This window comes from Helianthus annuus, unplaced genomic scaffold (genome assembly GCF_002127325.2).
Source record: "Helianthus annuus cultivar XRQ/B unplaced genomic scaffold, HanXRQr2.0-SUNRISE HanXRQChr00c001, whole genome shotgun sequence".
NCBI lineage: Eukaryota > Viridiplantae > Streptophyta > Magnoliopsida > Asterales > Asteraceae > Helianthus > Helianthus annuus.
Window position 1 is genome coordinate 170,796 of NW_023395517.1, and position 12,575 is coordinate 183,370.

Consider the following 12,575-nt stretch of genomic DNA (forward strand, 5'->3'; position numbering starts at 1 on the left):
GTCCCTGGTAACAGGTCGACCTTTTATAAAAGTCCTTCTAAAAAATAAACATACCGTAATTATAATAAATCATTAAAAATCAGAATTATAAGAAAATAGAGAACATAAAATATAAAATCGTATTAAAATTAAATTCAGAAAATTGCAGGAAGGTGCACGACCCTTTCGTATTGTCATATTTATTTACCATTATTTCCACTACTTTTCTATAGACCAACTTTGCCTTTTCCCATCATCCCTTCCCCTCCAATTTCCTCTCACATCCATCCGACTCCCATTAGATCACTTACTTATCGCTGCAGTTACAGATCCGGCTGTTGCTTACTTTGCTGCTGCTACTATTATTATCTACATCTCTTTCACCACCGCTCGCTCGCTGCTACTCTTCAGATCCGTTTCTACCATCACCAGGTTCAATGCGACCATTCATTTAACAAATCTTGTTGAGGTGGTTTTGGTAAATCAACGAGACCAGAACACGGGATTACTAACCCGGTTACAATACTTTTGAAATTATAAAGAGAATGACTTCAACTTTAATAGTTTTTTATTTTTTTTTCTTAAAACAAATTGTTTCAAAAGATTTCATATATAGTGTGGTTGCTCATATGTATAAGTCACATTCTCTCATTCATTTGTAAGTTGTAACCCACTCATTTTTCACTCTTTTTTTTTTACTTTATAAACAGAAACATGACAACAACAATCGCCAAGTTTGCTCACTTACAGATCCCACTTGAAGACGTAGTAAAGGCCACCGACAACTTTCATCATGATAACATCATCGGACGCGGTGGATTGGGACATGTATACAAAGGACAACTCCAGCAGTCCGGGGAGTTGATCACGATTTCTGCGCTGAGGTTAGATCGTAAGCACGGTGGAGGAGTCGTCGAGTTCTGGACCGAACTTTCAATGCTTTCTGATCTCAAGCATCCAAATATAGTCTCTATTGTCGGATTTTGTGACGAAAAGCATGAGAAGATCATTGTGACCACGTATGAGGCCAAAAATGGAAGCCTCAAAGAGCATCTGAACAGCCCGAACCTCACGTGGACGCAAAGATTGAAGATATGTGTTGGCGTGGCTCGTGCTTTGAGTTACCTCCATTATGACGAGGGACGTGGTTATGGTGTTATACATCTTAACGTAAACAGCTCCACAATTTTATTAGACGAGAACTGGGAACCCAAGTTATCCGGTTTTAAAGTTTCCATCAAACAATCACTTAACCGAATGGACCAGGTCGTCCTTTCTGAACCTATTGGTACAATAGGGTATATTGACCCAGAAATTGGAAAGACCAAAGGTGTGACCTGCAAATCGGATATCTACGCATTCGGTGTTGTTTTATTCGAGATATTGTGTGGGAGAATAGCATATATTAGGAATGATGCTAATAGGTTACTAGCTCCATTGGTCATGCAACATTATGAAAACGAAACGTTGCCGGATATAATCCATCCCGATCTAAAGAATCAAATGTCCGGATACCAAATATCCGTAAGATCACTCATAATATACTCGGAAACGGCATATTCTTGCCTAAAGGAAGAGCGATCACATCGCCCATATATGCTCAATATTGTTAACAGACTTGAAAAAGCATTGGAGAAAGCATTGAAGTTTCAACCACGACTTGAATATTTTGTAAGACCTTTTTTGTTTTTTTGTTTTTCTTTAGGCCTTTAGCTTTATTTTCATTTGTTCTTAAGTAGGTTAAAACCTGTGTAATACACAGACATGGGCTGCATAATTAATTTATATAAGTTATAAGTCTATATGTAATCAAATTTATAATATATAAAATTATCATAACAATACAAATTAACCCACAATTATAAACTTTTTTACGTGCCGGTTTTAAACTTTTCTTATGCGCCGGTTTAAAACATTTTTTACGCGCTGGTTTAAAACTTTTTTTTCACCTCGGTTTTAAAATTTTTTACACGCGGTTTTAAACTTTTTTAACGCGCGTGTTTTAAACTTTTACGCACCGGTTTTAAACTTTCTTACGTGCGGTTTTAAATTTTTTTTACGCGCCGGTTTAAAAAAATTTTTAGGCGCCTTTTTAAACTTTTTTTACGCGCTGGGTTTAAACTTTTTTACGCGCCGGTTTTAAACTTTTTTTATGCCCCGATTTTAAACTTATTTTACGTGCAGTTTTAAACTTCTTTTACGCCCCGATTTTAAACTTTGAATTAATTACATAGTTAGTCCATGTGGTTTGTACAAAGTAACATACTTAGGTACTAATAGTTTAACATCACCTTCTAGGGTATTAACTTTCCATTTTGTAACGTTTGGATGTATTAATGTTAATTGTTTGTTAAACTATTAGTAGCTAAGTATGTTATTTTGTGCAAACCACAGGGACTACCTATGTTGATACCCTAGAAATTAAACGTTACAAAATGAAAAGTTAATACCGTAGAATGTGATTTTAAACTATTAGTACCTAAGTATGTTATTTTGTGCAAACCACGGGGACTAACTATGTAATTAACTCTTAAACTTTTTTTACGCCGATTTTAAACTTTTTTTATGACTTGGTTTTAAAAAAAATTTACGCACCGGGTTCAAAATTTTTTTACGACCCGATTTTAAACCTTTAAACTTTTTTTAAGCCCTAGTTTTAACAAAACAAACTTAACCAAAATCACGACTCATGGATGTCTCAGATAAGTTGATACTTATCATCATCGACTGAAAAAAAAAATATAAAAACCAACAACAAAAATCAAAAACCATCTGTGGATCTTGAGAAAAAAGGGTTTGGCTCAAAGTTTCCAATAATCATGGCTGAAAAGTGGGGTTCCAGGTTCAAAAAACTACCCTCCACCATCCTTACCACGCCATCATCATCAATTGTCGGAAAAAATGTTTTTAACTATCACTGACAACTCAACCCATATCTTTATTTTCAACACAAAAAAGATCAATAACAAAAAACAAATGATAAAGACAAACAACAAACAAGTACAAAATGCTATAACATCGGAAAAAAAAAAAAAAACCAAACCGATCTGCCAAGAATGGTTTGACTATAAACAAGAGGCGTCTCCGAACGAAACAAAAGCGAACCCACGAGGGCTACCAGTGATTCGATCTTTGGCAATAACCGAACCCACAACAGTTCCGTAGCTCCCAAAAATATAAAAGACATCTTCTGTAGTCTACCCATGAAAACATAAAAGACCACTGGGAGCACCGGCACACCCGACTGAAAATATAAAAAAACACCATCGGGCACCATCGGCACCACAGGCGGCGTGTGGAAGAGAGTGAGGGTGGTTCAGTGGTTCACAAAAAGGGCACTGTCCCACACCACCATTACCGGTCACAAACACATTGATTCGAAACGACAAGAACTGAAAATGATAAGAAGAAGAAGAAGCTGAAGAACATCGAACAAAAAAAACACAACATTTTTTTTACTGATAAAAAAATTCATCAAAATCTATTTGTACCTCTTGTGATTTAGGTTTTCCTAGACAGAAAAAGTAACTGTCTCTAAATTCTGAAAAATCGAGCCTTGATTTAGGGGTTGCCGACAAGTTTCTAAACAGAGGTAGGGGTGCTTGTGGGGGTGACGGGGTGGTTGAGGCCAAAAACTAACTCAGAATTCGGTTGAAAACGATGGGTTCAGATCTATAAACACCACATGAATGATGGGTTTCAGATCTACAACCCCACATAAACCACCTCCACCGTTGCCGTAGAAGACCACCACAACCCCCGCCTTCACTGTGAAAACACCACCACATACCCCCACCTTCATCGGCCAACTTAACCCACCACAAAACCCATCTTCACCAGACTTCACACCACCACAACCCCCACCTTCACCTTCACCATCACCGTCAATGACCACCACAAACCCCTACCTTCATCGGACTTCACGCCCCACCACAACCCCATCTTCACCGGCCTTTGCAAGCCGGTAGATCTCGGAAATCGACGTCGGATTTGCTCCGGTGAGCTCATTCCGGTTGAGTAACGATCTGCTAATCATCGATAGTTTCCGAGATCTACACTAAGCTTTTTTAGGATGACTCTCTTACGCACACCCAATGGTTATGACACGTCAACTCCCCTCTTAAACTCCCCTCACACCCCAATTTGATGGCGGCACTCCTCTCTTAGGGGACTTGCTCTTTTAATTTTTTTTTTTGTTTTTTTTATTTGTTGTAATTATGCATGTTTTTAAATTAAAAAAATTAATAAAAATTAAATAAAATTTAATAAAAGACATTTCATTAAATTAAAACTAAAAATTCCATTCAAACTAGAAAAATAAAAATTACATTCAAACTGGTAAAATATAAAAACAAACTACTCGTCGTCGGAACTCACTTCAAGGTGAGGTAGATCTAAACGTCCGAGATGCTCAACGAGATCGTGTTTTAGTCTCCAATGCGTTTCTTCGTCAATGAGCTCGCTATAAGCTGTATCATCGAAGACGGGTTCGACTGGAGGATCTTGAATGTGTACCGGTGCTATTGCCCTTCCGTCGTCTTTTATAATCATGTTATGTAAAATAATGCATGTATACACGATGGACCTTATCTTTTTCACCGTTTTGGAACGCATTGGACGATTTAGTATTCCCCACTTCGCCTTTAACACACCAAACGCCCGTTCCACATCTTTTCTTGCGGCCTCGTGTTGCCTCTTGAACTTTTTTTCATTCGGGATGTGAGGATATGGAAAAGACTTCACAAACACGGACCAGCTAGGGTAGATCCCATCAGTAAGATAATACCCGCGTTTATATAAGTGGTCGTTCACTTGAAATGGACAATTTGGCGCCGTTCCGTTTTGTTGAGTAAGAAATAACGGGGATTGTTGGAGCACGTTGATGTCGTTTTATGAACCCGCCGGGCCACAAAAAGCATGCCAAACCCACAAATCTTGAGACGCCACCGCCTCTAACATAACTGTCTGGTATTGATGATCGCCTCTCATATATTGTCCACGCAATTCTGTGGGGCACATTCTCCGGACGAATTGTGTACAATCCAGACTACCCAACATACCAGGTAGGTGATATCTCTCCTCATGAGCCTGATACAATAGCACAAAGTCGTGGCTCGTTGGTCTACGTAAGAATTCACCGGCATACATTGTACAGACCGTCTCGTAGAAATATTCAAGGCACTCACGAGATGTCCTTTCAGCCATACTTAAATACTCGTCGCTTTCGGCTGGTGGGTTACCGGTTGCAAGTTGTTTAATCGCAGAAGTAACCTTTTGCAACGGCGTGAAACTTTTATTCATTCTCCCGTCCAAGCCCTCTTGAAACCACTCATTATTCGCTTCCACGTCACTAACAATTTTTAGGAACAAAGACTTGGACATACGAAACCTCTGACGAAAAATATCGGCATTAAATTTTGGATTTTCGACAAAATAATCGGCCATGAGTGTTTCGTGGCCTCCCACACGATCTCGACGGACAATTTTTTTTTACTAGACGATGTCGTGTCTAGTAGCTCCGCTTGTTGGATGAGATTTTGGAAGAAAATTAAACTACCATCGCTTGACGATGAATCTTCATCGTTGGGAAAGTCGGGTAGGGGAGAAAAAAACGGGAACTTGGAATCCATTTTGTGTTGTATTTGATAGATTTTTAGAGTGAGTTTGAGAATGGATGTGGTAAAAAATTAGATTAAGTTGGTTATTTATATTGTTAAAGTTGATTTTTTTTAAATGACCGTTGCCCAACGTATACATCATCGATCCTTGTGCTTCTTGTGCGGTGACTCCTCCCCGATCCCCCTCCCCGATTTGCCTCACCGCAGGGATGGCGGCGGTGTTCCCGCTAGGGGAATTGGGTCACCGATCCCCCTCCCCGCTAGTGCCCCGTATACCCTTAAGCACACAATCGATAAAAGAGAGCAAATGCTCTAATTTCGTGACAAAAGAGAGAGAGAGAGAATAGGTCTTTAGACCATGGGGTATGGTGGGGCTTGGGTTGGGCATTTGGTGACACGTGTAAAGAGAGCCCCCCCCCCCCCACTGCCTGGTTACGTGTACGCGGGGGTATGGCGGGGCGTGAGTTGGGCTTGGGTTGGGTGCACCGCGTGGCAGAAAAGCTTTTTAAAAAAATACAAAAAATTTATAAAAAATCACACAACATTTATAAAAAAAACCCTACAACTTCATTAAAATTTTAAAAATTACATAATTCTAAAAATTACATAATTTCTAAAAATTACAAAATAAACAAACCTAGAGCGTTAAAAAAATTTCATAAAGGTCGATCTTGTCGAACGCCTTGTTTTCCTTGCCTCGAAACTCTATGTTCGCCACCGCCACCCGGTCCTCGTGGCTTAACTCCCACCGGGAACGGCTTCGTAGTAAGCCTTGAAACACTCGAGCTTGGGCCGTAGCTCGCGCCATTTATGTTAGCACGCGTTGAGGTTGTGGCGGTCATTACCGACGTTATGTCGGTAGGCCCCGAATGCTTCCGTCCAATATTTTGTTTGGCCCGGTGGCCACCCCTTCATAGCGTCGACGATGCTAGTGACGAGTGTCATTTCTTCTTCACGGGTCCAGGATGCCATAGCGGTGTTGGGTTCGTGGGATGGGGGGACCAGCGGGGTAGCGGGTTCAAGAATGGGTAGCCGGTGGGGTTTCGGTTCGTGGGATGGGGGGACCAGTGGGTTGGGTTACAATATATATAGGTCTTTGGGGGACCCGGGTGGCGGTTAGAGAAGATGGGGGGATGGGGGGACCGTTTGAATTTTAAATTTCAAAATTTTAAAAAACCGCCTGACGTGGCAGGTGAGCCAATGAGATTCAGCCAAGTAGCATGGCCATACCGCCCCACGCCCGGCTTGAAAGCCAAGCCCCAAGGGGCCACGCCCCAATCCAAGCCCACCCGGGGTGGTGGCTTGGGCGTTTTACCCCAACCGACGCCCCAACCCAAGCCCCATACCCCACGGCCTTATGATAGAGAGAGAAAATGATCTGAGATACACCTTGAGCTTCCCATATGTCAGTTGAGTTGTTTTACCAAAATACGCCTCAAAATATCACATATACATAATGAGGGGTCCAATCTTGATTGGTTAATATTGGTTCCTAAGGTTCTCGCAACTCGGCTAGGTTCTCGATTAAAGCGGATCCTATATATATAGGGTGGGGTTCTAGAGTAAACACTAGTGTATTTGCGAACTGAGTGAACAAATCATGGTCATTGATCTACACGCGTGTATGGCCAGGATCTCATCATCAAATCGTAAAATACACTAGTGTATTTCAACGTCAAGTCCTGGCCATTTATCTACACCCATGTGTATAGCTAGAATTAGTTCACTCAGTTCGCAAGCTACACTAGTGTTCTCTCTTGAACCTAATCCTATATATATATATATATATATAGGGCCGGGATTTAGAGAAAACGGTAGAAAGTGTGAGAACGGTGAGAACGCTTATCGATTGCCCGATCAAAACAATCTATGGACTAGATTGGCGTGGTTGCTTTTTCATAAATAACATCAATTTTATTACGTGGGCGCGCCTCATTAAGGGTAAAAAGGGTCTTTTGACTTCTCCACACAAAACGCCATACTGATGAATAAAACGCCATAAACAAAAATAACAGACCATTCTAAGTAAAAACGCCATTAGATATAAAACGCCAAACTTAATTATAGTAAAAATCCCGCCTAAAAAAACCGCCAAAAAAATCCTATATATACAACATCTCAGACCTTCAATTAAATACACACACAAAAACCCAAACGCCATATTTGATATATGCCATTCGCCTTAGAAACGCCAAAAAACCCAAACATCAAATATCTTCTAAGCCAAAACGTTTTTTTTTTTTGAAATTCAGATTGGTTGTCTGTAAGATTTCGCTCAATGAAATGGACAAAATCCTTAAGTGAGGATATTGTCCATTTCATTGAGTAAAATCTTATTGACTTATCCTCAACTTCCATCCAATTTATAACGCCAAAACATACAAAAACATTATTGAGGTTTGTTGTCAATAAAGTTTAGCTGTATGGGGTGGACAACATTGTCAGTTATCTTTCTTAACCGAGGATTAACAATGTTGTCCATCTCATACAGCAAAACATTATTGATTTTAGCATAATCAAATTCTGAGGTTTAAGGTGCTCTTATTTCGTGGCGTTCTTTTTATCGGTAAAACGCCAAAAAGGTTAAAAAATCAAACATCGTTCATTGTAAAATTCAAGATTGTTGGCTGAAGGGTCTAAACTCAATAACATTTTGCTGCATGAGATGGACAAATCTTCAAGAAAAAGATGCTTATGTCAGACTGTGTGCTTCCAAACAGCCACACAAAAAACTACTTGAAAAACAAAAAAACAAAATGAATCATACGAAAGTCGAACCAGCCAGTTAACATGATTCAAAAAAGAAGAAAGAAACTGGTAACAATGAAGATTTGGAAGATCAATTGTTTATGTATTCTTTTTTTTATTTTCCTTTTCAGTTGATTGTTATATAATAAAAACGCCATATATAATAAAAACGCCAAACAGCCAAAATGCTTGTTTAAACGATATCATCTCGTTAAACGCCCCACAAAACTCCAAAACTATAATAAAATTATTTTGAAAAAGTATTATAAAAAACCAAAAATAAAAAATAAAAAAAAGCAAACTTGAAAATGTAACTAGAAACAGTAAATACAAAACATTAATACAGAAGATAGGAACAATTTATTATATTAGAATCTAAAACGCCAAACTTGAAAGATGAGACGTGTTACAGACTTCAGAGATAAAGCTTATAAAAAACAATAATTACAAACAGTAACTGAAAAGAAGAATACTTTATTATAATAATGCACCGCCTAACTTAGGCGCCAAAAAGAAATCCTATAAAATGATCCGTCTCAGCAACTTCCATTTGATTAAACCAAAAAAACAAACGCCAATACTACTAAATACCACTCACTGTAAAACGCCCAAAAAAATCAAAGATAGCTAATATGCTTTCTTGGATATTCAGAATTGTTCTTCGTGAAGTTTCACTGAATGAATTGTTATCAGAGGGGAGTAACTCAGAAAGATTTTGATGCATGACATGGACAAAAATTCAAGAAAAAAAATACTGATGCCAGTCATATGGCATTTTGTATTTTTTGTTCTTGAAGAAGCTTTGGATGAGGAGAAGAGATCAATGCCACTGAAGAATGGGTTGATTATAAAGATGAAGATCAAGAAAAAAAAAGCGAAAAATCTACTCACGTGTCATAGATCTATGTCCCTAAACATCCACAAAAAAGCCAGTTCAGTTCAACAGACGAGCAAGCAAAATAATCAAACCGATGGATTTGTTAAGTTTTACATAAAACGCCATATATTTGGTTAAAGAAGAGAGAGACTGATGACAGTGAAGATTGTGAAGAGAGATCCGATTAGGAGTTTTAATTTATTTTCCTCGCTTGTATTTTTTTTCCTGTGGTTGAAATATAATCTAATAATAGTAAAACGCCAAGATACCACAAACGCCAAAATGTTTATAAAAATAATAGAACAAATGGGCCATCTTGTTTAAAACGCCATACAAATAGATTTCCTGACCCCTGGGTTCCAATGGCATGGGATTTGAATAAACGCCATAAATGCCATAAACGCCAAAATGTTAATACAATGAAACCACTAAACGCCATTAATTGTTGAATTTGGTTAACGCCAAAAATCTTAAAAACCAAAAATTAAAACAATATTGGGAAAAGTGGAACTGAAAAAGCCGAAGATGAAAGGACAAAAAAGCCCCTCCGCCCATTTCTAAGCGGCATGACACGTGTTGGGCCAGGAAGCGTTCTCACCGTTCTCACACTTTTGAGCGTTTTCTCTTGATCCCGTTATATATATATATATATATATATATATATATATATATATATATATATATATATATATATATATATATATATATATATAGGGGACCGCTAAAATGAAAACTACCTCCAGTTGTAAGAACCGCGAGAACCAGTTCCTAACCATTAGATCTTCAAAATCAATGGATGAGATTAAAAGTAACTAAAAATAATATTAAATACTTTTTGTCTTATTATGTCTTTAATATTTTAATACAAAAGGGTAATTTAGTAAAATGACTCTATTTTGTCTTTTAGTCTTTATTATTTTTTTATTACTTTTTTTTGTTTTATTATATTACTTTTTATTTTTTAAACATAATTTCTTTTATTAAAAATCATTTTTAAATTCAGATTTATTAACAAAAACAAAATATTTTGCGCGCCGGTTTTTTACACGCCGTTTTTACTCCTGGATTTTTTACGTGTCGTTTTTAACGCGTCGTTTTTCACGCCGTTTTTTACGCTCGGCTTTTTCAAGCGGTGTTTTTTTAAAAGCGCCGTTTTTTACATCCCGTTTTAACGCGGCGTTAAAATTTTTACGTTTTGCGCTAAACCTTTTACGTTTTACGTTTTACTTTTTACGTTTTACGTAAAACTTTTTACGTTTTACGTTAAACTTTTTACGATTTACGTTAAACTTTTTACGTTTTTTCGTTTTACATTTTACGTTTTTACGTTAAAAAAGTTTACGTTTTACGTTAACCTTTTTACGTTTTACGTTAAAAAGTTTACGTTTTACGTCAAAAAGTTTACGGTTTACGTTTTACGTTAAAAAGTTTACGGTTTAACTTTTTACGTTTTACGTTAAACTTTTTACGATTTACGTTAAACTTTTTACGTTTTACGTAAAACTTTTTACCTTTTACGTTTTTTCGTTTTACGTTTTTACTTTAAAAAAGTTTACGGTTTACGTTTATATATATATAGGGGACCGCTAAAATGAAAACCACCCCCAGTTGTAAGAACCGCGAGAACCAGTTCCTAACCATTAGATCAACAAGATGGATGGATGAGATTAAAAGTAACAAAAATGAATATTAAATACATTTTGTCTTCTTATGCCTTTAATATTTTAATCCAAAATGGTAGCTTAGTAAAATTACTCTTTTTTGTCTTTTTATCTTTATTATTTTTTATTACTTTTTTGTTTATTATATTACTTTTTATTTTTTAAAAAGATTTTTTTTATTAAAAGCATTTTTAAATTAAAATTTAACAAGACAAATTTTTTGAGCGCAGGTTTTTGCACGCCGGGCTTTTTCAAGCGTCGTTTTTTTTAACGAGCCGTTTTTTACGCGCCGTTTTTTTTCAAGCGTCGTTTTTTTAACGCACCGTTTTTTACACGTTTTTTTAACGTGCCGTTTTTTACACTTTTTACGTTTTACGTAAAACTTTTTACGTTTTAAGTTTTACGTTAAAATTTTTACGTTTTACGTAAAACTTTTTACGTTTTTACGTTTTACGTAAAACTTTTTACGTTTTACGTTAAAAAGTTTACGGTTTAACTTTTTTTTTTACAAAAACTTTTTTTACGCAAAAACGAACGCACGCAGAAATCGCAAACTCAGGAGGTGTCTCAGATATATTGTTATCATCCTCGACTAGGGGGGAAAATAAAAAAACCAACAACATAAAAACAAAGTGTATCTAAAAAAAATGGGTTTGGCTCAGATTATCCGATAATCAAAAGGCTGCAAAAGTGGGGTTGAAGGTTCAAAAAACCTACCCTCCGCCGTTCTTGCCGCTCTATCGTCATCTAAATCTACGTTTTTTTTCATCATCATCGCCCAATCGACCATATCAAAACCTATACATAGTTTACTTTTTCAAAAACATTCAAAACATTCAAAAGCATCAATAAAATCCCCCCAACGCCACTGCCACCACCACAAACAACCGTCGCCCACCTTCGTCACAAAAAAGCACCAGCAAACCCCCCCCCCCACATTCAAATGCATTAGCAACCAGCAAAACCAACCAAATCCAAACATTAAAAAGCATTAGCAAACCCCCCCCCCCCCCCCAAATCAACAACATAATTCAATCATCGGAGAATCCCACTATAATCACAAACAATCACCGGACTCCACCACCGTCGGACCTACTCTCCCACGGTCACCCGCCTCTGCCCCACACCACCCAAAAACCCCCACCCCACCGCCACCAACCCAAACGCCACCGCCACCACCACCAACAACCGTCGCCCACCTTCATCATAAAAAATCCCCCAAAAAATCCAAATTAAAAATAAGAGAGATAAGCAGATCTATGTGATAAAGAGATATATAGAAACAGGTGGGTGTGGGTGACCTGAATAGGTGGCGGCGGAAGGGGTGGAGGTTATAGGTGGCGGCGGAAGGGGTGACGGTGGAGGTCGTCGTGCACCACCATGGCGGCGGAAGGGGTGACGGTGAAGGTCGTCGTTCAGTTTCATTATTAACAAATACAAAATGGAATCGTTTCATCATTAATAATGTTGTTTTCTCTTACCAAATACAAAATGGAGGTAGTGGATGCACAAATGTAAGCCATGTAGGCCCGATCCTTTACAACTCTAAAAAAATGGAGGTAGTGGAGGAGTCCACTACTCAGCCCTTTCATCAAAGATCTGGTTTTGTTAATGAAATGGTGGAAGGGATTACACTTTTGAGATCTAGATGGGTACATAGAGAAAGTGAGATAGATGAGAAGATTTAAAATT

At 37.7% G+C, this 12,575-nt stretch overlaps 2 protein-coding genes across 2 annotated transcripts in view; both read left to right on the plus strand.

Annotated features, from left to right (window-relative positions):
• Window positions 1-224: 224 nt before the first annotated feature.
• On the plus strand, window positions 225-1,800 carry LOC110891461 (probable receptor-like protein kinase At2g23200). Its single transcript, XM_022139149.2, has 2 exons — window positions 225-411; window positions 690-1,800. Exon 2 carries the CDS (start codon window positions 694-696, stop codon window positions 1,690-1,692), a length of 999 nt encoding a protein of 332 aa, XP_021994841.1. The 5' UTR covers window positions 225-411; window positions 690-693; the 3' UTR covers window positions 1,693-1,800.
• Window positions 1,801-12,436: 10,636 nt separating this feature from the next.
• The window catches only part of LOC110888994, a 37,373-nt gene continuing 37,234 nt past the window's right edge, over window positions 12,437-12,575 (plus strand). The window contains exon 1 of the mRNA XM_035987203.1: window positions 12,437-12,535. Coding sequence (XP_035843096.1) covers window positions 12,437-12,535 — 99 coding nt within the window. The remainder of the gene's footprint in view (window positions 12,536-12,575) is intronic.

Excerpts from the sequence above, each read along its gene's own strand:
- LOC110891461 (XM_022139149.2), top strand. The coding sequence starts at position 694 with ATGACAACAACAATCGCCAAGTTTGCTCACTTACAGATCCCACTTGAA.